Raw genomic sequence first — 27,042 nt, forward strand, 5'->3', positions numbered from 1 at the left:
GCGGGGCTGGGCGGGGCGGAGCGGGGCGGGCTGGCGGCGGCGGCGGCCCCGCTCTCGCTCTCGCTCTGCCGCGCACGAGGGCGAGGAGCCGCCTCGGGACGGAGCCGGCGGCCAGGCCCCATGCGGCGGCTCCAGGAGCGCTTCAGGAGGTGAGGCACGTGCGCCCGGCGCTGTCCCGCTCCACACGCCGCAGCGCCCACACCGGGGGATGCCGCCGCCGCCCGCCCACCCCGGGGTGCGGGGGCAGCTCAGGCGGCCACAGCGCTCAGGCCCCGCCAGGAGCCGCTGGGACAACGTGTGGTTTTTATAGGGTTTAAACCTGAGGGAGCATCTGCGGGGGGGATGGGAGAGAAGGGGTTACTTTTGGGGCGCTGCTCCATCTCCCCCCCCGGTGAGCGGGGGGTCTGCCCAGGAAGGCGGCCGCGCAGTTCAGATGGGGCCGGGCTGACTTTTGAGCCAAGAAAGGGCCAAAGAGGTAAAACTGTGGAAGGAGACGGAGGGGAAGGATCCTGCCCAGCATCGTCCCGTCCGGTCCGGCCGCCGGCTTTTTTTTTTTGGTGTTTCTTCCCGGGATGTGTTAGTAGAAAAGGGGGCGGGGGTTGGTTTATGCTATACTATATATAGTATAGCATAATACATAGTATGCGCTCTAGTACATAGCATAATACATAGTCGTATATAGTATATATATAATATAGCATATACATACATGCATGCATATACTATTTTGTGTGTGTGTGTATAAATCAGCAAGCTGCCATATGCTAGTAGAAAAGGGTGGGGGATTTATCCTTCCCTGGATATGTTAGTAGAAAAGGGAGCCGGGGTTGGTAATATATATATCGCATATAAATACGTGCATGCATTTTATCTATCTCTCTATCTATCTCTCTATCTATCTCTCTATCTATCTATCTATCTATCATACGCTAGTGGAAAAGGGTGGGGGATTTTATAGAAGGGCATGCCTATATATCTATCTATGCCTATGTCATCTAGACCCAGCACTCTTTCCTGCTTATGCAGGGGGTCGGACTCGATGATCTATTGAGGTCCCTTCCGACCCTAACATCTATGAATCTATGTCTATCTATCCATTGATATCCATGTCTGTCCGTCCATGTCTGTATATCTGTCTATCCATTGATATCTATGCCTATATGTCAGTCCATTGATATCCATGCCTGTCTATCCATTGATATCTATGCCTATATGTCAGTCCATTGATATCCATGTTTATCTGTCTATCAAAATGATATCCATGTCTATCTGTCCATGTCTATCCATTGATATCCATGCCTATCTGTCTATCAAAATGATATCCGTGTCTATCTGTCCATGTCTATCCATCAATATAGATAGATATGTACATATGTATGTATATGTATGTGCCAACCCCCTTTTCTTTTCTCTCTCTCTCTCTCTCTCCTACCAACTGTGTAGGTGAGCGAGAGGTTAGGGCACTTTTCACAGAAAGAGTGGTCTTTCTCGGGACCAGGGTGGGGAAAAAAGCAGAGACAACCCAAGCTAAAGGACAGATGGAACCATTACTTTAGTTGTACTCCGCTATGCAATGAAAATAATATCTTAAAGAAACGGTGCTGGTCTGCTCCCCTGCTCGGACACGTGCTGTAGCATTGCCTGAGTTTTGCTTTTCTTTCTGTTCCTCTTCATTTTCTCCTCAATTTCAACTTTGCCTTTTCGTCTCCCTGTGTTACACAGAAATCTGGGGATGTGCTGTGAGGACATTGGGGAGATGTAAACTTTAGGTTAGATAATGGAAAACCTCTAAGCATCTCCCAGCTATTTTTGCAATATCGTGGGCTTCTGTTAATCTTCAACATCCGGCTATTTTGAGAAAACTTTGAGCGCATCATTATGTTGAGTTTATATAGTTGCATGAGATGTGACGAGAATATCATCTGTTTAATTGCCGAGAGGTCACTTCCATGTATCCAGATTCTGTATCTGTAAATGAACTGAAAAGCTGGTTTTGTTCTTTTGACTTAAATCAGTGCCGTCTGATTGTCCATTATGTTTCCATGAACAATTGTAAACAGCGGTAGTTACACTTGCAGATGATTGGGAGCTTTATTTTGTGACAGGATTGTATTTATCCTCTGTATTCTGGGAAGGAAATAATGGGCAACTAAACTGCATATCTTGAACTTTATGTAGAACTGATCTTTTAAAATTTATAATCCCATCTGAGTGTTTTTTTCCCTTTAAAAAGAAGGCAGGGTTAGGGTGGCACCTTAGAGACTGACTGCTACAGAACTGGTTTGTTTAGAGTCTTGGTTTTTATTTCTTCCTGTTGGGTTGTCCTGGTTGCTTTTGATGTCTTCTGCCTATTTCTTTGGTATTGACATGTGTAATCCCATTTAATCCACTCAGTTGCTGAGGCAGGTTTGTCTGTCCTTCCAGCGTATTTTTCTAACTTTTTATCAACCAATGTTTTTTGGAAAAGTCACTTCAGCTCTCTTCCTTCTCTTGCACTTTGTGCCCTTCTATTCTTGCACTATAAGAAAGCACAAAAGAACACATTTTAAATGGATGGAAGGAAATGCATTGGGTTTAGAGTGGTCCAGTCTGTGTAATTAAGGCCAAAAATAGTTACCTCTAAAAGATTTTTAAAGCCTGTTTCTTGTGAAACTCTTAAAAGCATTTGCAGTTATTAATGAAGGTGAAAGCTTACAAGGGCTATCGCTTCAGGCTTCAAGGCATAATTCCACGTTTAAATGGAGTCAGTAATCGGCTGAAATTCACAGCTGTTCTTATTAGAGATTTGTCTATAACCCACTGCTAGCATATTGGATTCATGAAAATGATCTAGGTTTGATTTTAACTTTTTTTTTAAACCCTTTTAGTTTGTGAAGTATTGCTTTGGGATACCACAGTGTTCACTCTGTGAACCCATCATGACACACTGTATAATTAAAAAAAACATTATTCTTGTAATAGGACAGCTATTCTAGATTAGTCATCCTTAAAATTAATTTTACAGCATATGTTTTGGTGTCTCAGGGAATGAAAAAAAATGCTAACTCTAGATGCCCTTTCTCTCAATTCTCCCCCCCCCCCAACTAATACAGTAAATTAATCTGTTCCTTATTAAAAGACTCTATTGCACATCTTAAACCCAACGTTCAAGGAGGTAGGTGGGTCTGTGTGTGCGTGCATAAGAAACAAAAGTCCTTGTTCCATCTGCATTTCTGTCCCCACCTGAAAAAATGACACTACTTGCTCTTATGTGTGATTCTTCAGAGACAAAGCCCTTAATTTTTCCTTTGGTGCAAGACCATTTTAATTGGAGAAATACTTCATTTTATAATTCAATTATCATGAAATATGTTGTGTGCGCTGTAATGCTTTCACATTTCTTTGATTGATGCAGTTGACTGGTACCAGATAGGAGGAAGTCTTATATGGGGATTAATTTCCTTTAGGAGAGCCAGCTGGGAAAACATCCCTACCCCGGATATGCAGCGTCTGTCTCTAAACTAATGGTCCATTAACTTCATAAATACTAAGTTTTAGTAAAATTCAGCAGTCAAGAAAATGGGAATCCTATCCCATGCTGCTTTTTCTTGATGGGATCCCACTTGGTGCTGATGTTTATACAGAGTTCAAAGGAGCTGTGTGAGAGAAGTTGGCAGATCAAATGATCAAATGCTTTGCTGTGTGCCACTTCTGTGCTGTATGCAGGGAATGAACCAAATAGCAGTCTAACACTGAAAATAATTTTTCATGCTCAAACAGTGCTTTTGTAGATTCATTGAAGGAATTATTAGTATATGGTGCCAAAATCTGCCTCTTTAAAAAGAGTCTTTCATTGCTGGATTGATTATTGGAACTACCTGGTTTTGTGAACCATTGCTGTATATCCCTTGATTTTCATGCGTCTGGCTTTTGTGTTGAACAAATCTACACATTCAGTTCAGGAAAGTTCCCTTAAATAGAGGTGTAATAGATTCATATCACTCCTGATTCTGATTTAGGATCAGATTTAGGTTGAATAAATTGCATAAAGTTTTCATTTAAAGAGTGAGAGATTCTTCCAGACCCTAGTTTTCCACTTAAAAAAAAAAAAAAAAAATGGTGTTTGAGAGAGGATTAGCAGGAAAGGCAGATTTTGTCACATTGCAACATGTAGGAGATCTGTGTTATAGACAACAAAAAGCATTGGCCTTCCACAGAAGTCACCAGACATCTTGTACACGCTGGTCCTTTAAACAAGGAGCTGAGAACAAGCATCCCGCGGTCACCTCTAACCTGGGACACTGGATCTAGAAAGCAATTCTCCTACTTTTCCATCTCAATGCTACTTATGCAAGTCTAATTTTATGTGCAGGGATAATTGTCTGAGTCTGCCTCTTACATGATGTTGAAATGACTTTTCCAGTGATCAGTAACATTTGCCTTCATGATAAACTCTTCATAATAAACTCCCTTCCTCAGGTTTGTTTTCTTCCTGCACTGGACAAAAATAACAGAACTCGTCAAACTCCTAACGAAATTAGCAGAAAGGAAATGAACTTGGCTGTTTCTCAGGGCTTCCTCAGAGCTTGCTATAGACGAGTCACAATAATGTTGTAAAGAAAGGCCCATCTTCAGCAACTTAAGCCCTTTACAGTTGTAGCTTACTGATGAGGAGCAGACTTAAATTTGGTACAGATGGAGATCCTTTCGGATGCAAGACAGATTTTTAGCAAATAGGTGTCATTCAAATTGTGCTGCTTTTCAGGGAGAGCTGGAGATTATCTGTACTGTGAAGGGGGAGTAGTTTAATTGACCTGTGTAAAAATATGAAATCTAGATGCTAACATATCTATACTCTGGGTGTAGCTACATGTGCTATTAATGTGCCTGAATAAACTCAGGCACAGTTCATGCCATAGGCAGCTCCTTCCCGGGCGCAGCATCTTTACGTGCACCCGGGACCACAGCAATTCGAGCTGAGGATAAGTAGCCCTGTGCTGGCAGGGGATGGTGGCAGTGACAGATAGCAGAGGGGCTGGCTGGGGCATGAGAGGGCTACAGTGCAAGGCTAGGTGGTAGGCAGCCCCTGTACTGTAGCACCCTTGTGCCCCAGCCAGCTTCGGTCACAGTCTACATACGTGTTTGAGCACATGCAGTTATTCTGCTGTAGGATAGTGCTGGTTCCAGACAGATCTATCCTACAGCAGAGTTGATTAATTTACCATGCACTAACAGACACATGTGTAGACTGGGATGCTTTATTGCAGAACTAATTAGTCAGCTGCAGTAAAGCACATGTGTACGTGCACCATCTTTCTGCTTAACTTCTCCGAAAGAATGCATTTTAGGTAGGAGCTTAATTATGGCTGGAAGGCACAAGGAAACTGTTGTGAAATCTTGGCTTTCTAGAAATGTAGACTGGGAGGTGATGGGACCAAGTAGTCATTATTAGGTCTAGTTTTGATACTCGCTCTGTCATAGACTCATAAAGGTCATTCAGTAAAAGGGAAGGATGAGAGTATGTCATATAAACCACGCCTGAAATTGTCTATGGGTCTCGAAGTAGATTTGGAAATGGTTCTAAAATTTTGCAGCCATAAAAAGAAAATATGAATGTTTAACTGTGTATTTGTGGGGGGAGGAAAGATGTAAATATGTATGTAAATAGATTGTTATTTCCTAAAGATACAATCTGCAGATAGGCCTGACCCTTCTCTTACCTATCTCCCACTATTCACCAAGGCTGCTGCTCTTATAAACGTTTTGCTACAGAGATCTTTTACTTTCTCTGTGCGTGCGCTGCAAATAGCTATAGATGAGGGGATAGATTGAAAAACTTCAAATAGGCTCCTGGAGCCTTCTAGAAAAAACGTAGATACTTGTGAAGGTTTCTAAACTCCAAGGCCAGGTGTGCGTTAAGGTATTCTATCAGCATAAAGTTGTCATGTAGTCTAAAAATGTTGTAAAATGCCCTTGTGAAGTTACAGACACAACAGCAAAAATGTGCTTTTGCCGGTGTAGCTGAATTCATTCGGAGAACTGAAATAAGCTGTTGGCAAAACACGTGTAACCGTTCCCTCTTGCCACTAGGGGCATATCCGGGAATAGTCCCATTAGAAAATCCTTTTTAGTAAAAATCAAGCCGTAGTGAAAATCTTTCTCAGTTCCTCGGGTGACTGCATTGTGAGGTCCATTATCTCCCAGGCAGATGGTTCTCTTCCTTTCATCTAGGTCAGCGCTTCTCAACTAGGTGCCACAGCACTTGAGGTGTGCCAACATGATTCACCAGATAAATCCAGGGATTTCAAATAGGAATCCATGGTGCTAAAAGCCTTCTGAGCTATTGTGGTCTTTCTGAGGTCTTTGCAACAGAATTGCTCTATTATTGCTCTGTATTAAAACAAAAATAGTGAAAACTCAAACCTGATATTTTCTGAGGTCTACAAAGGTTGAGAACCACTGATCTGGTTGATCAAATTGCAGCTGATAATGGGATGTCATACTAGAGAACCATTTCAAACTTATAAATATCCTATAAATCATTTATAGCTTGGTTGTTTTGCAGAGGTTAATATTGCAGTTCCTCTAATACACAAAGCCTTAAAGTTGACTTTTGTTTCTGTGTGTAATAAGGCCTCTAAGGTACCACTCTGGTCCTTGGAGAAATTTAGTAAAATCATTCTAGATGTAATCAGTAGAAATAGTCTCCTGTGGGTTTGAACCCACTTAACTGTGAGAGAGCACTTTAATTCTGCACACTCAAATAAACCCACAAATGCTTTATTTTTAACAGTTTTCCCAACTTGGAAAGAAAGCTAAGTGAATACTTTGCTCCATCTTTACAGGATGTTGACGTAATCTTTAACAGCTGTTGAACATAAGAATAAAGATAGAGAACCAAGCATCAGTTCCTCTTTTTAATGTTCTGTAAATAGGTACATGTGACAGTCCAGTTATTGTCTTGCACGAGTAGGGGCGACAGGGACTACAACAAGTGTGTATACCTGCTAAATCCTTCATTGTTAGAGCATTAGTGTAGTTGGTTTAACGGTAAATATTCAGTACAGGTGGCCATAAATGCTTATTTGTGAGCGCCTGCCTTAGTGCTTTGTATCATCCCTTTGCAGAGAACTCAGAAAAATGCAACTTTCTCTAAAGATTACATTTCAACTGGTCCAATTTGGGGGGAGATTTTCATATTGCACTTCACTTATTTGGATTGCTTACTACGTAGTATAATTTAAATAGCCTATTTATACCAGTGAAAAAAGAACATGAGTGCTAAGGGTAAACTTGCTCTGACTTTTGATCTGTGGATGGAGCTGAATATTTATTGTGATTCACAAAGGGGGATCTCTGGTCAAAAGAATTAACTTCCAAATGCCACAACTTTGGCGTTTAGTCTGAGAACAAAAGATAGAAATATCTGTGGTATCAAAATAAGACTGTTTGTTGGTTTAAGAAACCCAGCAAAAAGCACAAATGTTGGCAAAAAGCTTATAAAAGGGCATATTTACAAAGTAGTTTTGAGCTTTGAGCAAATGTTTGCATGCATTATGAAATTGCATGCATGGCTCTTTTCTGCTGGGTGCCTTTTGGGAGCCTTTGAGACACTCAGTCGTTCAGAATATGGCTTTAAATAGTGATCCAGTTCAAAAGTCTAGGAAACTGGGACTTTGGGGAAAGCATGAGAGATTGTTTTCATGGGTGTGCGGGCACTGCTGATCACTGGTACAATATGGTTTTGCACTTCTTTGGTATGACTCTTTGCTTTGAACACTAAGCAATCCTAATTATATGGTGTTGATTTTAACTCTGTGTGCGGTTTAAAAAAATGTTAGAATGATACACCAGAGAGTTGCATAGTGGTTGTCCATGTCTGTATGTTCACATTATTCATGATTTTTAAGTATTTCTTAAAATACTGGCAAGGCAAGTTTTTTTTCTTTTCTTAAATTTGCTTAAGATTCCATTTGGGAGACCTCTAAACTTCCGCATACCTATTTAAGGAAGATTCCCTTTTCCTGGTAATCCCAGAAAATTCCCAAATAAAAGATACAGCCGCGGCAACAAGTTACAGTCTGATCTTTACTGTTTGCTTGCCGTTGAAGCTTTTGTGATCTAAATACTGCCTTAAGCAGCATATCTATTTTTAGGGTTTTATAGATAGAAAGTGGCACAGAGCCTTAAAGGAAAACCCTAAGCATGCATCACTTGGACCAAAAGAACAGGAGCCCCTTAGAAACGTAGAAACAGCAATATCCGAGTTGTCCTAGTTCCAAAAGGTTCATTTCTAACAGTTGCATATCATGAGAGAAGCCTGCTGGGGCTGTAGAGAAGAGGATACATATTAAAATTAGAGTTATATATGGATCAGGGTTTCTCTTTGCCCTTCCTTGGAGCTGCTGCCCCTGTGTATGTTAATAAAGACGAAATATTTACTTGTCGTTTGAACAATCCAAGGGAACAGTGAGAGTCTGATCGTGAATGCAAAGGCTACTAAATGCAAAGAGCCTTATATACACGGGGATTTACTTCTCTTTAGTTAGATGGGCGCGTGCGCACACACTTGTTTAATGCAGAGGTTCTCAAACCATTGTCTGCAGACCACCACTGGTCCACAAGCTCCATTCAGGTGGTCCACAGAAAGGTTGCAGAACAATTGAGAATATCTGTACTTGATAAGACTACTGATATTAAAATATGAGTTGTGTGCTTTGATTTGTAGGACTAAAAAAAGTTTATTAAGTGGTGCGCTGAGACTCTCAGCAATTTTCAAGTGGTCCGTGAAAAAAACAGTTTGAGAACCACTGGTTTAATGCATTTCATCTTGACCTCAGTTTTCAGGTGTATATTTTATCTTTAAAGAATCTATGTCAAGAAATGTTAAACATGGCTTGCTGTTTTTAACGTTACTAGGTTGAAGGCAGACCTTCTTGCTTAGGCACTGCTTTGGGGTAGTTGCTGACCTTTTTTCCTCATTTATTTCAACAGGTTCATGAACCACCCAGCTCCAGCAAATAGCCGCTACAAACCTACTTGCTATGAACATGCTGCTAACTGCTACACACATGCAGTAAGTGAATTTCATCATCTTTCTAGTTTGCTTCAGTTAATCTATTCTGTCGTCTTTTCCCTTTGCATATTTAAATATATGATTGCAGCTTTTAACATAAATAGAATGATCTGAAAGCTTGGACAAGACTGTAATAGTTAATAAGAGGCTGGTAAGATGGTTAGCATCTATACATCTAAAAAGGTGCGAGTATCAACCATAAAATGCACGTAGCTCAATTGCATGTACAAGGGCTCAAACGGTCACTTAAAAAAAACAAGTACACATTAAATCAGGGGTGGGCAAAATACGGCCCACGGGCAGGATCTGGCCCACGAGGTCGTTCTATCCGGCTCACGGGACCCCTAAAAAAATGTAGGAAATTAATATTTCTCTGCCCTTGGTTTCTGTCAAAAATGGGGAAGCCCGGCGGGCTCCCACAACAGCAGGGCCTGCCCCCCAGCTGGAAGCCCCAGCTGCGGTTTCTGAGCTGGGAGCATGTGGCTGCCCCGGCATGGGAAGCTCAGGTAAGTGCATTGGGGGGGGGAACCCCAAGCAGGGAAGGAGTGTGGGGGGTGGGAGAAGTGGCTCCTCCCCACCCACTCCCGGTGCCCCAAGCTACAGCTGCTTGCGGCCTGCATGGGGCTGCCTGTGCCCGCTCCGGACAGCCCCACACGGGCTGCAAGCGCCTGCACTGTGGAGCACTGGGCATGGGGCGGGGGAAGAGCTGCTCACCCCCCCCCCCCCCCCCCCCATGCTTAGCTTTTCCCCAGGTTCCTTCCCTGCATGGAGAAAAGTGGCCCCTCGCCCGTCCCATGGCCAGTGCCCCGCGCTGCAGGCACTCGCAGCCCGCACAGGGCTGTCCGGAGCAGGCACAGGCAGCCCTCCCATTCCCCCCCGCACGCGCTCAGCACCACCTTGTAACCCGGCCCCACTGCCAGCTTGGCAGTGGGGAGGGTTACAAGCTGTGCCTGCTCCAAACAGCTCCGTGCGGGCAGGGAGCACCGGCCATGGGGCTGGCGAGGGGCCACTATTCCCCATGCTCAGCACTAGCTTCCCTGCTGGCGAGCAGGTGGTCGGGGCTGAGTGCTGCCCCCCACCTGGGGGGCACTGGGTGTGAGTGGGCAGGGAGCCAGTGGGAGCATGGGGCCCGTACCAGTGTCCCAGGGCCAGTGCCATTGGGGCCCAGAGCAGTGTGGCAGGAGTGTGGGGTCCCAGCTGGCAGGGGCTCTATGGAGCCAGGCCAGCTCCCCCCTCCCTGCTGGTGCAGGCCAACCCAGGTCCACAGACCGTTGCCGGCCCATGCCCTGCTCTGGGCCCCACCGATGCTGGCCCTGGGACATTGGTCCCAAGATGGTGACCAGGGGGTGGGGCACCTGTCAAGGGGCGGGGCAACCCATGTAGCCCTCGACAGCCTGCCAAACAGGGTAAGCGGCCCTCTGCCCAAAATAATTGCCCACCCCTGCATTAAATGCTTTGCATCCTCTGGACTCATCCCCATGAGCAGGAACATGTTTCCTCAGGGACAAGTAGCAGTGGCACAATGTGTGCTGCTGCTGCTTGTTCCCAGGGAACATCTGTGCCATGCACAATCTGGCATGCAGCACATTGGCCCAGGCGCAGTAGAGGAGGTTGGGGCCAGCAACTGTGCTGGTCCCAGCAGCCTTACCTGGGGTTCTGGGGGACTCCAAGAGCTGCAGGTGCAGCAATCCTGCAACAGAAAGTCTGGTCAGCAGCTGGGGTGTGGCTTCGGCCAGCCAGGCTCTAGTTTTGGGCAACACACACTGCTGCCTCATGCACTGCCCCGCTTTCTTTAGGCACAGGTTTTTTTGACCCTGGGATCTCCTGGGGTCAACCCTCCTCATGCTGCAAATTAACAGAGTGGGGAACGCCTGCCTGCATGTGCAGCATGGATGGCTCCACAGACAGGTCTGCAGTGCCACGTACTGCACATCCATGCTTGTCTAGGCGTGTCCTTTGTGTGCAGTTTTTTTAACTCTGTCCAATCAAAGGATGACTAAAGTGTCATGAAAATGGCTCTTTACTAGGCTAATGATTACTCAGGATTGTTTTGCAGCAGTAGAGGAACAAGGGAGATCTATCAGTAAAACTTTAGACACGTGTAAGAGGCTGTGGTACAGGCTGTTTGAATGGAAGTGGAACAGAATGACGTGATAAAGAATCTGCTTGTAAATTGGTTAGTGAAACCATTCTGAAAGGCACACTAATCATTGTGCCATATGTAAACTTTGAACTGCTTCACATAATCTGGACTGTCTAGTAAATGCACATTTTTTTCATAACCTTAAAATACCATGCTGGAGTTAACAGTGTATACAGATTTGACATATAACAATAGTTTTTGCTTTTTGGGGGGAAAACTAACTTTCCAGTTCTATGGAAAAGGAGAACTTAAAATCAAGTCATTAAGAAATGTCTAATTCAATCTCTTATTAAAGCCCATGTGTTTGCTTGCCTGACCCCAAAGTCTGAAGCATGGTTGACTTCTGCATCCATTTTACCAGAGTGCATCCTCTTGCATGCCTCTGTGAGTGATTCTCAGATGCGTGTTTAACAGACAGCAAAGCCTTGTGTAGTTAACGAATCTTTATTCATAAGTACCCTTCCTGTATCCCTTGTTATGCTAATTGAAGTATATCAAACTATTGAAATCGAACTCCACATTGCTAGGATCACTACACTTCCCTGCTCTGATTCACAAATACAAAATGAGGCCTTGATTTATTTCTTTAGCTAAAGCTATACATCTTCTTAACATGGAAGAAAATTATGTAATGCATGCTTACTCATCCAAAGGGATGAGGTAACAGAATGTTACCTATCGTAACCGTAATGTAGCTTAATTCCTGATGCTTCTGCCAAATCCTTTACTGGCCAAATTGAATTTCTAAATGTCTTGCTGCCTTTTCATCTATGTAGAGTATCAGGCATGTCATACCTGCTTATTTGCTCTGTGGTTAATATGTCACTGTTGTTCTGGGAAATGCCACTGTTTCTAGTAAAATATATGTGTGCATTTACTGGTAGAGTTGCAGACTGCATGTCATGAAATACTGCAAACTCCTTATCAGGTTGTAGATGTGTAATGTTAAAATGGCCTAAGCTGAGTAGGCTAAGATAAGTGAGCTGCAATAAACCAAAGGGTAGGAGGGGGGTGAAGAGATGGATATATATGAATGTGTGTATAGTGTTTCAGCTTATTGCCTGGTGTTCCTCAAATATGCATAATCTTTGAATCCAAATTTCAAACTTAAAACTTTAATTGAGCATGTGAAGAAACAGCTGGGAAAGTTTTTTGTTTTTTGTTTTTCTTCTCCTGGTAGCCATTGCTGCCTTTTCCTTTCTGTGATCAATTTTTCATGGACTGTTGGCTGTCCTATGCGGGCTTGCTTTTTGGAGACCAAATGTCCCAAATATTCAGTGCCGTGTTACAAGTTAGTCCTCTGGTGGACATTAAATGTTCACTCGCTTATCCCAAAATACAGTATAGTACAAGAACCCTCTAGATGTGTGCTACAAAGCATTATCCATAACTTCAAAAGCAGGAAGTGCCCTCATGTACTAAGCTGTTTGTAGGATTGGTCTCTGTTTCCTGCTCAGGCCTAACAGTAGCTTAATACGCTTTGAAATACTAAGTCACATGCATTCTAATACCTTTGCTGTGCAATATTTTAAATACTTGCAAGTGTCTGTTAGTTGCAGCTATTTTTAAAATAATGTTTAAAATGTTAGGATGCAGATTGCCTTATGGAACACCATCAAATGGATGAAAAGGTACCTGCATGTAGTATAGTCAGATGTAGAAAATGCTGTTTGGAATGGCTTTTTTTAATGTCTTGATTTTTTTAGCTTAAATTCAAACACTGAAGTTGTCTTTAGACTCCTGAGATGCAGGAAAGGCAGCTAAACAGAGGAAAGTAGAAACACTGAAAAGACAGCTCAGTAGTTAGAGGATCAGGAAGGAACCTGCGTATGAGTGAAGCAGGAGACGGTCGCAGTTGAGTTGTAAGGTAAGCTTTGTTTGATGTGGGAGTGAAATTTTCTCATGTACTGAACAGAAAGCGTGGGCTGTACTAAATTACACAGAGGTCAACAGTGTAAACAGTACTTAGTTTCTACTAGTTTTTTGAAGTCTTTGCTTTGCTGTCATATAAGGACGCATTCTTTCATTCAAAATATTAGTCCTGGTCTGCATACCTCAGAGTTGGTACTGCAGAAGCAGAGAGGTTGCACAAGTCCAAGAGAAGCTGTGGGATCCCGGCTGACTTCTTGGATGGAAGGGAGGACTGACGCAGGCTGTGAAATGTGCTTCTGGAGCCAAGTCCCTTCTTTCTACACAGCCACTGTTCCCTGTACACACACAGCGTAAGCTATTAATTCCCTGCTCCATGAAACTTTCCTCCCTTGCTGGAGGTGAAGAGAAGGTAACTCATGAGCGGGTGCACATTGGCATAGCCACTGATTGAGCCACAAAGGTCACAAATGGTGTGACACAGATCTGCTAAGGGACTGGCCTGGAGAAATGGGGCAAAATATTCCCCTTACTTTGCTGATGAACCCAAGTAAACTGTAATGGACACAGACAGTTCCTGTAGCTATGCTACACTGCAATGATAGAAAGCAGATCCCAGCTCCTACAGTCTATAAAGATGTTTGCGTCCTCCTAACACGAGCGGTGTGTGGATTTCACCTTGAATGCGAGTGACCCATTACAGCTGTGCACAAGACAGAAGTCCTGGTTTGTAAAGCAGGGCTGCCCAACTTCAAGGCAGCGCTGGCATGCACCCATCCTACACTGTGGGAGCAGGCCCCCTAGGACTTTCCACCGCTACCGCATGGGCAGCACCAGCAGTATGCAGCCCTGCCAGGATTGTCTGCCCACCTCTCTGCTGCGCAGTTCTCCAGAATCCCTGCCTCCCCACTCCCTGCCAACCATGCATGCTGCAGCGGAGGCATGCCCCCTCCCCATCACACAGCCAAGGGAGAGAGGTTGCACACTGGTCTCCTATGGGCTGCCAGTTGGACAATCCTGTTATAAAGAATTTTGATATTGTGTTTGTTCCAGATTTGGAATCAAACCACCTGTTTTGATATTTGGTGAGGGAACAACTCACAGGAGAGAAAAACCTCCCCTTCTGGACCAATCAAAACATTTCGTCTTGACAAAAGAAAGCATTACTTTCAGATTTGAATGCATTGTACTGTACGTTAAATTTAAAATGTTTCATTCCAAAAAATTGGGAAATGGATTGTTTTGATATCCCCGATTCTTCTATTCCCCGCCTCTCGACAATTTTCTTTGAAAAGGAGATTCCAGCAAAGTCAGCTAGGTTTTGCAAAGTGTTGTTTTCAGCGAAAATGCATGTTCTGACAATGTGATTCTATTGACATTTAGGGGTTACTGGTTCCATTGATGACTCAAACTTATTGCTTCTCTATCCTTCCTTGTCCTATAGCTGGTGCTGTGCCTAACAGTTGCTAGATGATATTTAGCCAGTACTTCAGGAAACTAACTTAATTTTTGATCTCATGGGTTGTGATTATGAATGACTTTCTTATAGCAAGGTGACATTTTCTAAAGGGTGCAAGAATTAAGTGCCCACAGCTCATCCAGGCACACAGGGAATTCAGCCCCTGAAATCTTTTAGGCATCTTTGAAAATGACAATCCATTAAATAAGCAAATACATCTTCACTCCTTTCTGGCCTTTTTTTCTGTAAAACTGAGCAGAAGTCTCTACTCCAAAGTTCCTTCCCAACCCTATGTTATTTTATTCAGCAAGTATTATTTTAGGTAAGGTGCTAAAGCTAGGAAAGGGGATACTTCCAAAGGCAAATCAATTTATCTTAATGCTGACTTGGTTTCGGATAGTCAGAAGTTGGTGTCTTTCTAGCACTAGCACAAGCCATTTCGCTTACTCCATAAATAAAGTATAACTTTCAGCAAATTTTAACACCAAGAACACTGTCTGGCAACTTAGCAGTGTTACAGTAGGTTAAGATGAGGCAGCATTTCTATCACTCTCCATCAGAAATAGTTCCTTTTTATTAGTTTGTTAGTATGCATCAACTTGAAGGACCTGTCAGTTCTTTGCCTTTGAGGATTGAGAAATTTGTAGCAAGGATTAAAAGCATTAGTGGAAAACATGTATTTTTATCACTGTTCTGTGAAGGCAGCTATATCCTGCTTTCAAAAGAGGGATGATAATACACATGTACATGTAATTCTTTCTTTCTTTTTTTTTTTATTAGAGCCTGTATTGAATAGAAGTTTTCCATTAAAGAACCTTTTTCTAGTAGGCCAGTAAACAGCAGAATTTCATGTCTGGCTTGACGTAAAACAGCTAGATTAAAACTTGAAACAAAATCCCGAAGTAATAAAACACCCTTTGTTTAGTCTAACTGTTCTCATGATACCCGTCACTGGACAAAGGTGAAGTAGGGTTCTTTCTAAATGGAATATGCAGAAGAAAGGATAAGTCCTTCTTGTGTGTGGCTCATCCATTTGTAGGAGTGGAAATTTTCTTTTAAGCCAAAAAGAAAACAGGTGGGCCAGGGAGCAGCAGAGAGAAAGAAAAGAGGGCAGTAACCGACTTATTGTTCATACCTTTCATCCGTGCACTGATCTGCAGTTGCATTCTTCCTAAAACAGCCTTAATGAAAATGTAGTAACATAAACCGGCACTTTGTTTTAGCAGCAGTAAGTAAATATATTCGTCACTGCTTAAAAAGTACCTGGCTAACCCACTGCTGGAAATATCCTCTGTCTTAAATGCTCTGTAATTTACCTGAATAAGTGTTTGCCTTATTGTTTAAATACTGACATCTAAAGCTTAATATCATAGGTGATATACTGGTAGAGTTTGAACGTACTGTGCTTTTAATAAAAATAGGGAATTTAGATGTGACTTGCATTTAAATCGTAAGAATGGAGGAAGTCACCTAATCGGTTCCCTCGAGTGATTGTAGGGGCCTCATCGGTAGCACTCTTGTCCCTTGTTCTCTGCCTGTGGCGCGCAGCTTAGTCTCCTGCAGACTTAAAGAAAGGCTTTAGCTAGAATCCTTGGGATATCTGGGTGAAACTAAATGACATGTAATAAGTTGACCGCTGATGACTAGATGGCCTGTGACAATCCTTAATTTTGTGGAATTTGCATTCAGCGTGAGCTCAAAAGAGGGGAAATGTGTCCACAATGCTGTGGAATTAGGGATATAATAGTATCAGCTTGCAAAGCCCTAAAATATTAGGTTAAAATTACTAATCTTTCTAAAAGAGCCTTCAGATAGAAGGCACAAAGTATTATAGATATTATATGCAATTGTTACCGTACCTGTTTAAGAATCATTACTCATTTAGCAGGGATAAAGGTGGTAGCTGTGTTGGTCTAAAAGCAAAAGCAGTCGGTGTGGTAGATGTGATATCTTTTATTATCTTGCAAATAAAGACATTTTTTGCAGCTATCTAGTTGGCCTAATGAAAGATATTGCCTCTACCACACTGAGTACTTTTGTAGCAGGCACTATTCTTTGTGTTGTAAATTATTGCACACTCCATTCCTCAGATTTTGAAATGCCTTTTCAAATCCACAGTTCAAATGTCTTCAATGATCATTCATACAGATTGTTCCTTCAGCCTTGAAAAATGACATAAGTAGGTTATGCCTTATTGGAGCTGTGAATTGAGAATTATTTTCTATGCCTTAATATAGGCTGGCCTAACAGATTAATTTGTTCTATTATCAAGAGTACAGAAAAAAAACCCCTTCTAAATATTTAATTGCATCTGTGACAAATTTTTTACTGCTACTTATGAAAGTCTGGTCTATGCACAGGTTTTCATAGCGGTATGTCTCTATTTTGGTCAGAGGAGAATGGTACTGAAATAATTGTATTGATTCATCCATTAGTATGGATCTAGTTTTATAGAATAAAGGTGCTTTAAAGGTACCATTTATTGCCCTTCTCTTTAAAGAGTGTTACACTGGCATGGCATGTATCACCTCATTTACACAAGGGGAAGTTTCTGCCATACAACACAATTTCAGTGTCAGTAGCCTGTTTGGCACCAGCTCAGCTAAGTGGGTATCTGAAGCCTATTGACTTCAGTAGGACTTCAGTCTGTGTCTTGCTTGGCCTGCAGAGGAGCAACTTTTTCTCTTAATTGGATACATGTACTGAATTGGACTCCATTGGACAGTAGTGGCAGCTATGCCTACATCTCAAGGCAGAAGCCAGCCCTTCATTTGGATAACATCTACTTTGATTTTAAAAAAAAATAAATTTTAACACTATTGCTTTGGGTTTGGAAAAACAATTGTAAAGGCAAAATATCATCTGCCCGGGTATAAGTGGGCTTGTAAATAGAGTTGGGTTGAGAGTCTTTTCACTTGCATTGTGACTAATGAGGTTACAGATGGTTTCTAAACGAGACTGCAAGGAGAGGGTAGAATTAATTACTACCTACTAATGATAACTCATGAAACATTTGAGCATCTAAATTGGGTTTTGTATCCTTTTCAAGGTGTTGCCATTAGAGAATTGCCACACAGCTAATAAATACTGGGTAAAATGAAGATGAGGGCATGTGTAGAAAGATGTAGGTGCCAATACAATACAGTGTATCATTGGATCTGTTGGCTGTTGCCCGACTACTGTAACCAGAGGGCTCCATAATTCAGCAGTGGGTTTAAAATGGCCAGTGATATTTTATATTGGTTAGGGATAGAGAATAACCATGTTCTTGTTCTCCTAGTTCCTCATTGTCCCAGCCATTGTGGGTAGTGCCCTCCTCCATCGGCTCTCAGATGATCGCTGGGAAAAGATAACAGCATGGATGTACGGCATAGGCCTCTGCGCACTCTTCATAGTCTCGACTGTGTTTCACATAGTTTCTTGGAAAAAGAGTCACTTAAGGTATGCTCAGTTGCTGTGTTTGTGCTGTCCATAATGCGTTGTTCATTCCGCTGCTGATATGCTTCTGAATCAGTAACCTCATATCACTCCCAGGAAGTGAGCTAGGAATGAAACTGGTATCTCAGATAAGTCCCCGTAGGTCCTCCCTAACATTTACTGTGTTTTGCAGACTATTGTAGGAGCACCTTTACCTGTCGTGGAGTGCTTGGTTTTGTTTTTTCTTTAGAAAACCTTGCTTCTGTTGCAGACAGTTTGCAATTCAGTGCCTAATTAATTATTATTCTGCACAAGCCTTCCATGTCGAGGTGACAGTCCTAAAATAGCCATGCTGATTAACAAGAAATGTTTTTCTTGTAACAGTAATTGTTGTTTAAAGATATCACTTTGATGGGAAGGAATTACTTTGCTGCCTTCGGGTCTTGATGATGTTTATGTAGAATATCAGTTTGTCACTTTTAGTCAGGCTTTTACATTCACACCCTGTAACGATGGCCCTTTTGGGAGAAGGGCAAGCTGAAAACAACTCTTTAAAATAGCTGTGTACGCACACACCGCTTTCCAACACGTAATCCTAAATCGCTTTTAACTATATAATGAAATCTTTGTCATCTCTGAAACGTGGAAGTTGTTCATCCTCCTAGGGCTGTACAACAAAACCACGCAACTAGCAACATTAACCGAAAGTAATGCTGGCATGAATGGGAATTTGCATTGCAAATACGGAGTTGCCTGAGAGGACTGCTAGGTTTAAATGTGAGGTGGATTTAGTCTCGGTTATAGAAATGCGAGTTTGTCAGGGACTCTGGCACATTACAGTATACTGAGGTAGATGTATAACCTGCCAAGACGCTTACAAGCTAATGCATGGTTGACCAGATGAAAGTAATACTTCAAAGCTGGTCTCCCAACATCAAAACAGAGTAGATTCTTGGCTGTGCTGTCACAGGGCTACAAATTAAGCAGTGTCATTAAGATTTCTTCCTGCCGCCTGTCAGTCTGGCTAGCAGAGATGGTACATCAGCCCGCTACGTCTGTGTTTTAACAAGGAGGCTGTAGGGAGAGGGAACGACTTGGCTGAAATGCTGCTGTGCTCTTATTGGCCTGAATATGGCTTCCTGGGGCCTTAGTCAGTGGAACACAAATATGGACCCAGCCTGGAGAGCATGGCACAGAGCGCTGCCAGAAGGTCCTCCTCTTCCTCTTGCAGTGTACTAAAGGAGGTGGAACACACTCAGAAAGTTACCCTATCATTAGTAAAAGCAGCTAACATTGATGTTCATGCCAGAGAAGGCTTACTTGCTATTTTGTATTCATCAAAGGAATCATGAAATCATTCTCAAACCTCTGTCTTAGTGATTTATTCTCTCTTTATTAGGACAATGGAACATTGTTTTCACATGTGTGACAGAATGATGATCTATGTCTTTATTGCAGCATCATATGCACCTTGGTAAGACATCTGATCTGTATTTTCAAAAACTAATGCTTCCTCGAGTGTTTTATCAATGTGACTTCCAAATAATCCTTAACAGCTTTTGGGTGGGGGGGAGTTGATTAGACTGACCACGCTGCCAGAATGAAATGGAATATGGCATAAACCTTCAGGGTCCAACTATCCTGTCACTGCCATATTTTTGTAATACAAGGGGAATATACAATTTTTGTCACTTTCCTTAATATTTTTTTCATAATTTTCATTTACGGAGATACTCAGAACTTGAACTACATTCCTATTTTATTCAACACTTCAGCGTTTATATAAGGAGTATAAGTGGGGCCACAGATTGTCCTGTTCCCCCATTCTTAGACTTGGACATTTCTGAGTGCCAGAAGGAAAGGAATTAAATAATGATTTTTTTTCAGTTTATCGATCACCAAATTATCCAAATTCTGAATTTGAATATGAATTGCCATATTCTCTCTCCCTGCTTCTCTCCCTGCTTCTGTAGCCTGTTCTTAATATTGCAGTGAAAAAATCTCTCTAAAGATATAATGTTCACATCTTGAAATACTCTCAAATACTCTTGAAATACTTCTTGGGGACCAGAAACAGCTTTGGGGGTGGTGAGGGGTGGGTGGGGAAGAAGGTAGTTAGCTAGTGGCTAGAGCAGGAGCCTGGGTTCAGGAGTATTAAATTCTGTTGTCAGCTTTTCTACTCTTTTGCTAACTGGCTGCATGCATGGAGCAGTCATCTGATATGCCTCCATAATCCCATCCTGAAATTGGTACCTGACTATTTTGCAAGGACTTGAGTTTAAAAAGTGGATGGGAAAGATGCTACACAGGTATAATGGGTTTCAACCCTTCTATAAATACATACCTGTCTCCAAATTCTCTTGATTGACTCTCTCCCAATACCATTTGTTGCTCCTTAAATGGATGGCAGGAAGTGATTTTGGAAGTAAGGAAGTTCTCTTCCTTCCCCTACCTGCACCTTCTTTGGAACGTGGACTTCCCTTGTTTGAGAATGTAAGCTAATAGTTAAACTAAAACTACCTACCTCTCCAAGATTTTGCAGGACTTTTTCCTTTTTAGTATCTAAGCAAATTGTACATCATTTCAAAACAAAACAAAACACCTCTTTTTTAGGTCAGTAAGTTCCACACATTCATCACTTTTGTTATTTATTGTAATCTTCACGCTTCCAGGTTAAATCTTCGTGAGCTTGGACCTCTGGCATCTCATATGCGTTGGTTTATCTGGCTAATGGCGGCTGGAGGAACCATTTATGTATTTCTCTACCATGAAAAGTAAGAATTATAATTTGCATTTAACTTTCCACTCAATTTGAACTTTTTGCTTTTTTAAAAAAAGTATTCCTGCAGTAATGCATCAGTTCATTATTCATCTTTCATATTGAACTAAATTCATTAAAATATAGAAATACATAAATAGAAGGATGCAAGCTTACATCTTGTCAATAGATCTTTATAGATGATCAAATGGACACAAATTTACAATAACTTTACATCTTTAGAACAGATGTTTTACTCTTCAGTATCTTATGGAGGTATTTGAGAGAGAGATTGAGGCAATTGAGATGCTTTTATTAATTAATATATTCTGGATAGGATTGTATTGCAGTACTAAGTTATAGGTGGATTGAACTGCAAGAATACTAACAACACACAAGAATGCTAAGCCCTTCTTGAACTTTACTAATGGTCAATTTGATTTATTGGTTTGCTTAGTTTGCGCTGTTGTTTCCTCAAGCTGCTGTAATTGCCTCCTTGACTGAGTCTCACTCATTGACCTTATTCCAGCAAATTAGGAAAAAGGTTTTAAATAATGCATATCCCCCCCCCCCCCCCCCCCCCCCCCCGCAAGAGACTGACTGGTACTTGCAAGTACCTCTCCAAACCATGAAGAGACATCATTGTCTTTGGCAGATGTTTAGACAGGTGTGTTGCCAGGTTTCTAGCATGCTGCCCTTTTCCAATAGTTAGAAAAATATCAGTCTGCTGTTATGCAAATTGAATGTTAATATTATGCAACTTGAAACCTTGATAATATCCATCTTTGTACAAAACTTTTTGGTAGGTAATAGGCAACTGTTAATGTAAAAAGTGTATGTTTATCTTGTCTGGAAGAAAAGATTAAATATGCTTGAAACATTCACTTTGTCTGTTTCCTAAATTACCTAATTTGTTCTGTTTCAGGTATAAGATTGTTGAACTCTTTTTCTATTTAGCAATGGGATTTTCTCCTGCTCTGGTTGTGACATCCATGGTAAGGAATCTGTCTGTTAACATGAGCTTTCTTTTAAAAGTAGCAACAGACTTACAATAAAGTTCCTTTTTTTTTTTTTTTTATTCTGAATAGGTTTTAATTTCAGTCCAACAAGCTACTCTAAATGCTAGGTGCAGAAGTACCGGATATATTTAAGTCATCCATTTAGCTTGTAGCTTAACAACCGTCCAGTAAAATGTCATCCAGTTTACAGACTCTTTCTTAAATAATTATCATGTAAACATGGTACTTTTGTATTAGAGTGGCAGAAAATCAAAGTGTTTCAATTATCTTCTATCATAAATGTATCAGAGCAATGTGTTTGGGTCTTAATATTTATGAACCTATTTTAAAGCTTTCTTTTCCCTTGGAAAATCAGAAGAAAGTTTTTAATTTAGAAATGTAAACTTCCTGCAGGGTACTACAGCTTCCTACAGGGCAGTGTGCTTTCAGTTTGGATTATTTAATAAGTGAGCAGTTTATTTCCTGATCTGGCTTAAAATCTAAATGCAAATAGGCTCCTCATTCCTTTTTAAACATAACTTAGAAGATTTTCTGGCTCTTATTAGAGGCACCTCCAGAATAATGAATGCAACTGGTTAAAGACTGATCTGTTTGTAGTGTCCTTATACCAGGCAACTCGGAAATATATTAAAAACAAAAACCCCTTCATCCTCCTGGGTTGTGCAGTAGGGCCTATAAAATGGTCATAACAGCTCCTTTTGTGCTTTGAGTAACTCTACAAAATTTAATAGAGAAGATAATCTGAAGATATCTAAAATCATGTACCAGACTTTTGCTATGTGCATATCAATAATCATATCAAAATCGTAATAAAGTATGCTCCGTGTATATCCATTAGACTTACATAATTTGCTTGAGTGAATAACATACCAGCCTCAAGTGGTTACTCATTGCTCACACTGTAACAAAATTTGGTTATGTGCACATTGGCTCATTACATAGGCACTCTGGTGCTTCTGTGTGCTCTGCACCCTAACTGAATTTCCAGTGCATAATTGGTGGCACTGGTTGGGAGCTGTCAGTTTTTCCAGGCCTTTTGAAGTAGCCTTGAGCTGATGAAAGCTTCCAGTATCAATGCTGCCGTTAGAGCCATACAGACTTGTGAGAAACAATATGAGCAGCCTTAATGAGGTGCAACAAGCTTAGCACATGCTACTTCTGTAGTTAATAGCATTGCGTACATCAAATTTGGATAACAGGCAGCTCCAGTCCCAACAATCATGCCTTCTAGTGTATGATCGTTGGCATTAGAGATGAGATCTCAATCACACTATTATTATATGCCAGTGCAGGAGGAGCCCAGGATCACAATCATAAGGTGAAAGAGGAGTTCCCGCAGGTTCGGCAGAGCCAACAGTCAGCATGGGCCGGCCGTGAAACTCGACCAGGGACGCAGATCGGGGGCCCAGACTGACAATCAGCTGATTGATGAGATCAGAGCTAACAATCATCTGTCTTTCAAATTCCATGTTCTGGTCAGGCTGTCAGGTGTGGAGGATCAGCCAAAGGGCTTCACCTACTAGACTTTAAACCCTGCTAGGGGTCTCTGACCCCCACATGGCCAGAGCTGCCTGGCATAGAGTGTAAAGTCCGTGGCAGGGAAGCTGCAGCAGCAGTGCTTTTTAGAGCTCTGCATGTGGTGCAGGGTACAGGAAGCTGGGAGCTCCTGACTTCCCAGCTGCTTGTACTGCATTCTGTAAAGCAGTGCCTGCAGGTATGGAGCACAGTGCCCAGCTCCTCAGCTGCTGTCTCCATGGGCACTCTGGGAGCATGAAACAGCAGGGGTGCAGCTGGGGCTCCTTGCTGCGCACTCACTTTTTTAAAAAGTCCAGACATGGTGAGCCCAAGATCAGGGAGATGCTCCCTGATGTCAAGCTCATGGCACTCCTCTCACCCCCCTCCAGGGATCTGGCAGGGACTCTGAGTCCAGGACTCAATGTTGCCCCTAGCCTAAATGCACCGATTAGGTATGGGATGGCTGTGTCCCTTTCAGTTTAAGGCATGATGCAACTGAGCTGCAATGTTCAACATTTTTGTGGCTCATTAGCTATACTATCATGCCATAAATTGGCTTTAACCTGTGGCCAGGTTACTATTTATGGCACAATTAACACTGTAATTGGATCTTAAATATAATGTGCACTTCCCTGGGGCCCTGGCGCACAGCCTTTTTTCAGCTTGCTTTAATTTTGATCATGTCACCCTGATAGTGTTTGTATAGCAGTAAACTGTAAACCTTCAAACAACACATTCATACTGTACGTTTTTATTATGATAGTCTTATTGTTCAAACTGCCAAAAATATGGAGAGACGGATTTTAAATATAAATGAAAAGGCAAAAATGCTCACTTTTGAACTTGATGAAACAGTATAAATCTTTTACAAGCAATGCAATTGGATGACTGTGGAAAGACATGGTAGGCCCAAATTATAAACTGTTAGGACGGTTTACCCTGCATGTTCTAATCACGTTAGCTGTTGCATGGAAAGGCTTGGAAGCTTCCCCTCATACAACTATAATATATTATGTAGCCGGCAGCCAGGTGTCAAAATAATGCTGTTTGTCCTCCTGAATGTTATGAAGTCCCCTCTTACTAATGGTGACTTCTTGAAATTCTGTGTTCAGCTTAATTTCCTGGAGGCTAACTCTTTTTTTGTCCCCCTCTCCTTGTCCATTTAACAGAACAACACTGATGGACTTCAAGAGCTCGCCTGGGGAGGCTTAATTTACTGTACAGGAGTGGTGTTCTTCAAGAGCGACGGAATCATTCCCTTCGCCCATGCCATCTGGCACATATTTGTAGCCACAGCCGCTGCAGTTCATTACTATGCCATTTGGAAATACCTTTACAGAAGCCCCGCAGACATTATTCGCCATTTATGATAAATACAAAACAGAAAAACCAACCCTGCACTAGGTGCGTGTAGCAGTATTATTTGACTTAAGGAGTTCTGGGGAATTGAGAAATTGCACAGGAAAACCTGCACTGACTTTGGTAGTTCTTGAACACATTTACTGTGAACTGCTATTGTGTAATGTGTCCTGGAATTGCTCTTCGTACAGCAAGTACTGTAAATAACCAAGATACTGTACTACAGTACAGATAGTCCATTCCGCATTAGAGAACTGGCTACCTGATGTTTACAAACCTGAATTTTTGTATTCTAGTTTAAATCTACAGTTTTTAATACATGGATTTTCTAAATTAATGATTCAAATTGTGAAGTCAGTGCAATAGCAACGATGTACCTTTTTTTGTTGGTTTCTATCACTTTTCCACTAGCCATTTAATAATCATGAATCATGGATGGATAAACCTAGTTTTACCACCCGTCATCTTGATATAACGTGATTTTTATAGAAACTTTTTTGTGTTTTATAAATTTTAAAAGTACATTTCTCGAACTGAAAACACGCAACTGTCATCTATGCAGTTATTCATATTGCAAAACCTTGCAGCAACTGGTTACATTCCACATAATGTACTGACAAGCAAACATTATACCTCTTCCAATGGTTTTATGACAAGTGTAGTTGTATTGAAAGTTTTAAGACAATTGAATTTCAAAAGGTAGTTCTGGCCAGCTGTAATGTGAAAACATTCTGCTTGCTAGAGTATGCTTAGCCTGGCTTATCAAAGGCAGAAGCAAAAGTACTTCAGAGAAATAATTAATACCAGTAAAATGTGTTAAGATTCCTATCCCATTCCATGCTGTCTACAGAGACAGTTGCATTAATGAGTTGCAGACCTCTCAAAACTTGGCAGTATTAAGGAAGGTGGCCAGCTATTATGTATCTGAACATCCAAATTACACTGAAGAAGAGTCAGCAGTTGTCCAGAAGTGTTCATATCTATTGGTGCTGAAATAGGCTGGAATTTTCAAAAGGCTCTCAAGGGACCATGGCATCAATTTCCACTGACATCCCATGGGAGTTGTGCGACTTGAATTCCTGGATGCCCTTCTGAAAATCCCAGCAAAAATTGGTACACTGCAATTGCTGACAAGTATTGTTAATGGTTCTTCACACATGGCCTTTTAGGGAGGGAAGCCTGAAGAACTTGATACAACGCCTCTTGTTGATCTGGGACTTTACAAAGAGCAAAACAGGGCTTTAAACGTATTGCTATTTTCTGTACAGGAAAATAAAATGTGGTAGCAAGTCATGATTGTAGAACACGTGCATTAAATAACCAAATGTAGAAGCCTCATTGTAATGCTGATCGTTTCTCCACTAATTGTATCCTGTCCCACTATATTATGAATGTCTTATATTAAGATTGACTTTATCCTTTTTCTAATTTACTCAGTTTTTCATGTCAGTGTTTCAAAACTAAAAACAAAACGTGTTGCCTTTTTCAGATTTTGTTCTGGATATTGCCTGTCTTCAACAATAGACTAGTACAATAGGGATGGTTTTGAGGGACTATTTAATATCTCATCTAGACTTATCAGTTGTTTGCATATTTTAGAATCTGCACATTTGTATAAAATTTGTTTGCAGGAAGCAGCAAAATTTTAAAAGCAAGGCATTGAAACTGAGTTGCCGTTCAGTATTAACTGGTGATCAGAAAACAGCACCAGTATTCCAGACCAGTTCACTGCTCTGAAAGCATACAAATGGGACAACTGGGCAGATCATTTCTATTCCGACAGTCTCAAATGTCTGGATGCCTCAGTTTTTTTTTTTTGACATGTATGTCTTTTAATATTTTCACTTCTGTGTGTTTGTCTATTCTGTTTAAATGCAGTAATATTAAAAACCACTAAAATATATACATAAATGTTAAGCTTTATCAAAACTGAAATTTGCTTTCATTTGTTCCATTATCTTTAATTGTCATGGCAATTTTTTTTGTGTGTTTAAAAGCGAGAAAGGGTTTATAAGGATTTGACCTCGCCAAAAAACTTTGAACTACTGTATTCGAGTCCGTATAAGACTGAATGTACTAGACTAAAACAATAAACATTTTTGTGCAATTTGGAAAGTCCAGAGAGTATGCGTGGCTAAATGGAAACGCCTCTACTAAAATCAACTTTGAAACTTCCACTGAAGACGCTTTGGTTAGGAATTGGTGCAAATATTCTTCAGTGGTATGCTGCTGCTGCCCTGGTGCAGGTCCACAGAGATTAGACTTAACCCTAAAGGAGCTACGCTTTATTCACTTGCTTTTGAAGCTCAAAATACTTGGAAAGGAAAACCATCGGAAAGCATTCTTTGTGTGGGGAAAGCAGGCTTCAGAAAGGTTCAGTAGACATGAAGGATTACAGTGGTAGAACAGTGTGTATTAGCCCAATTTAAGGCTCATTAAAGGCGCATG

At 41.4% G+C, this 27,042-nt stretch overlaps 1 protein-coding gene across 1 annotated transcript; it reads left to right on the forward strand.

The window, feature by feature from the left end:
• Nucleotides 1-9: 9 nt before the first annotated feature.
• Nucleotides 10-26,709, forward strand: MMD (monocyte to macrophage differentiation associated). The gene is made up of 7 exons (XM_014601886.3): nt 10-149; nt 8,974-9,055; nt 17,807-17,967; nt 19,343-19,417; nt 20,616-20,717; nt 21,627-21,696; nt 24,405-26,709. The coding sequence occupies exons 1-7, from the start codon at nt 121-123 to the stop codon at nt 24,603-24,605; spliced, it is 720 nt and encodes a 239-aa protein (XP_014457372.1). The 5' UTR covers nt 10-120; the 3' UTR covers nt 24,606-26,709.
• The last annotated feature ends 333 nt before the right edge of the window (nt 26,710-27,042 follow it).

This window comes from Alligator mississippiensis, chromosome 8, assembly GCF_030867095.1.
Source record: "Alligator mississippiensis isolate rAllMis1 chromosome 8, rAllMis1, whole genome shotgun sequence".
NCBI classification, from domain to species: domain Eukaryota; kingdom Metazoa; phylum Chordata; order Crocodylia; family Alligatoridae; genus Alligator; species Alligator mississippiensis.

Coding starts and splice junctions, on each gene's coding strand:
- MMD (XM_014601886.3), top strand. CDS start 121: ATGCGGCGGCTCCAGGAGCGCTTCAGGAG. Junction 9,056..17,806: donor CTAACTGCTACACACATGCA/GTAAGTGAATTT, acceptor TTGTTCTCCTAG/TTCCTCATTGTCCCAGCCAT. Junction 20,718..21,626: donor GTATTTCTCTACCATGAAAA/GTAAGAATTATA, acceptor GTTCTGTTTCAG/GTATAAGATTGTTGAACTCT.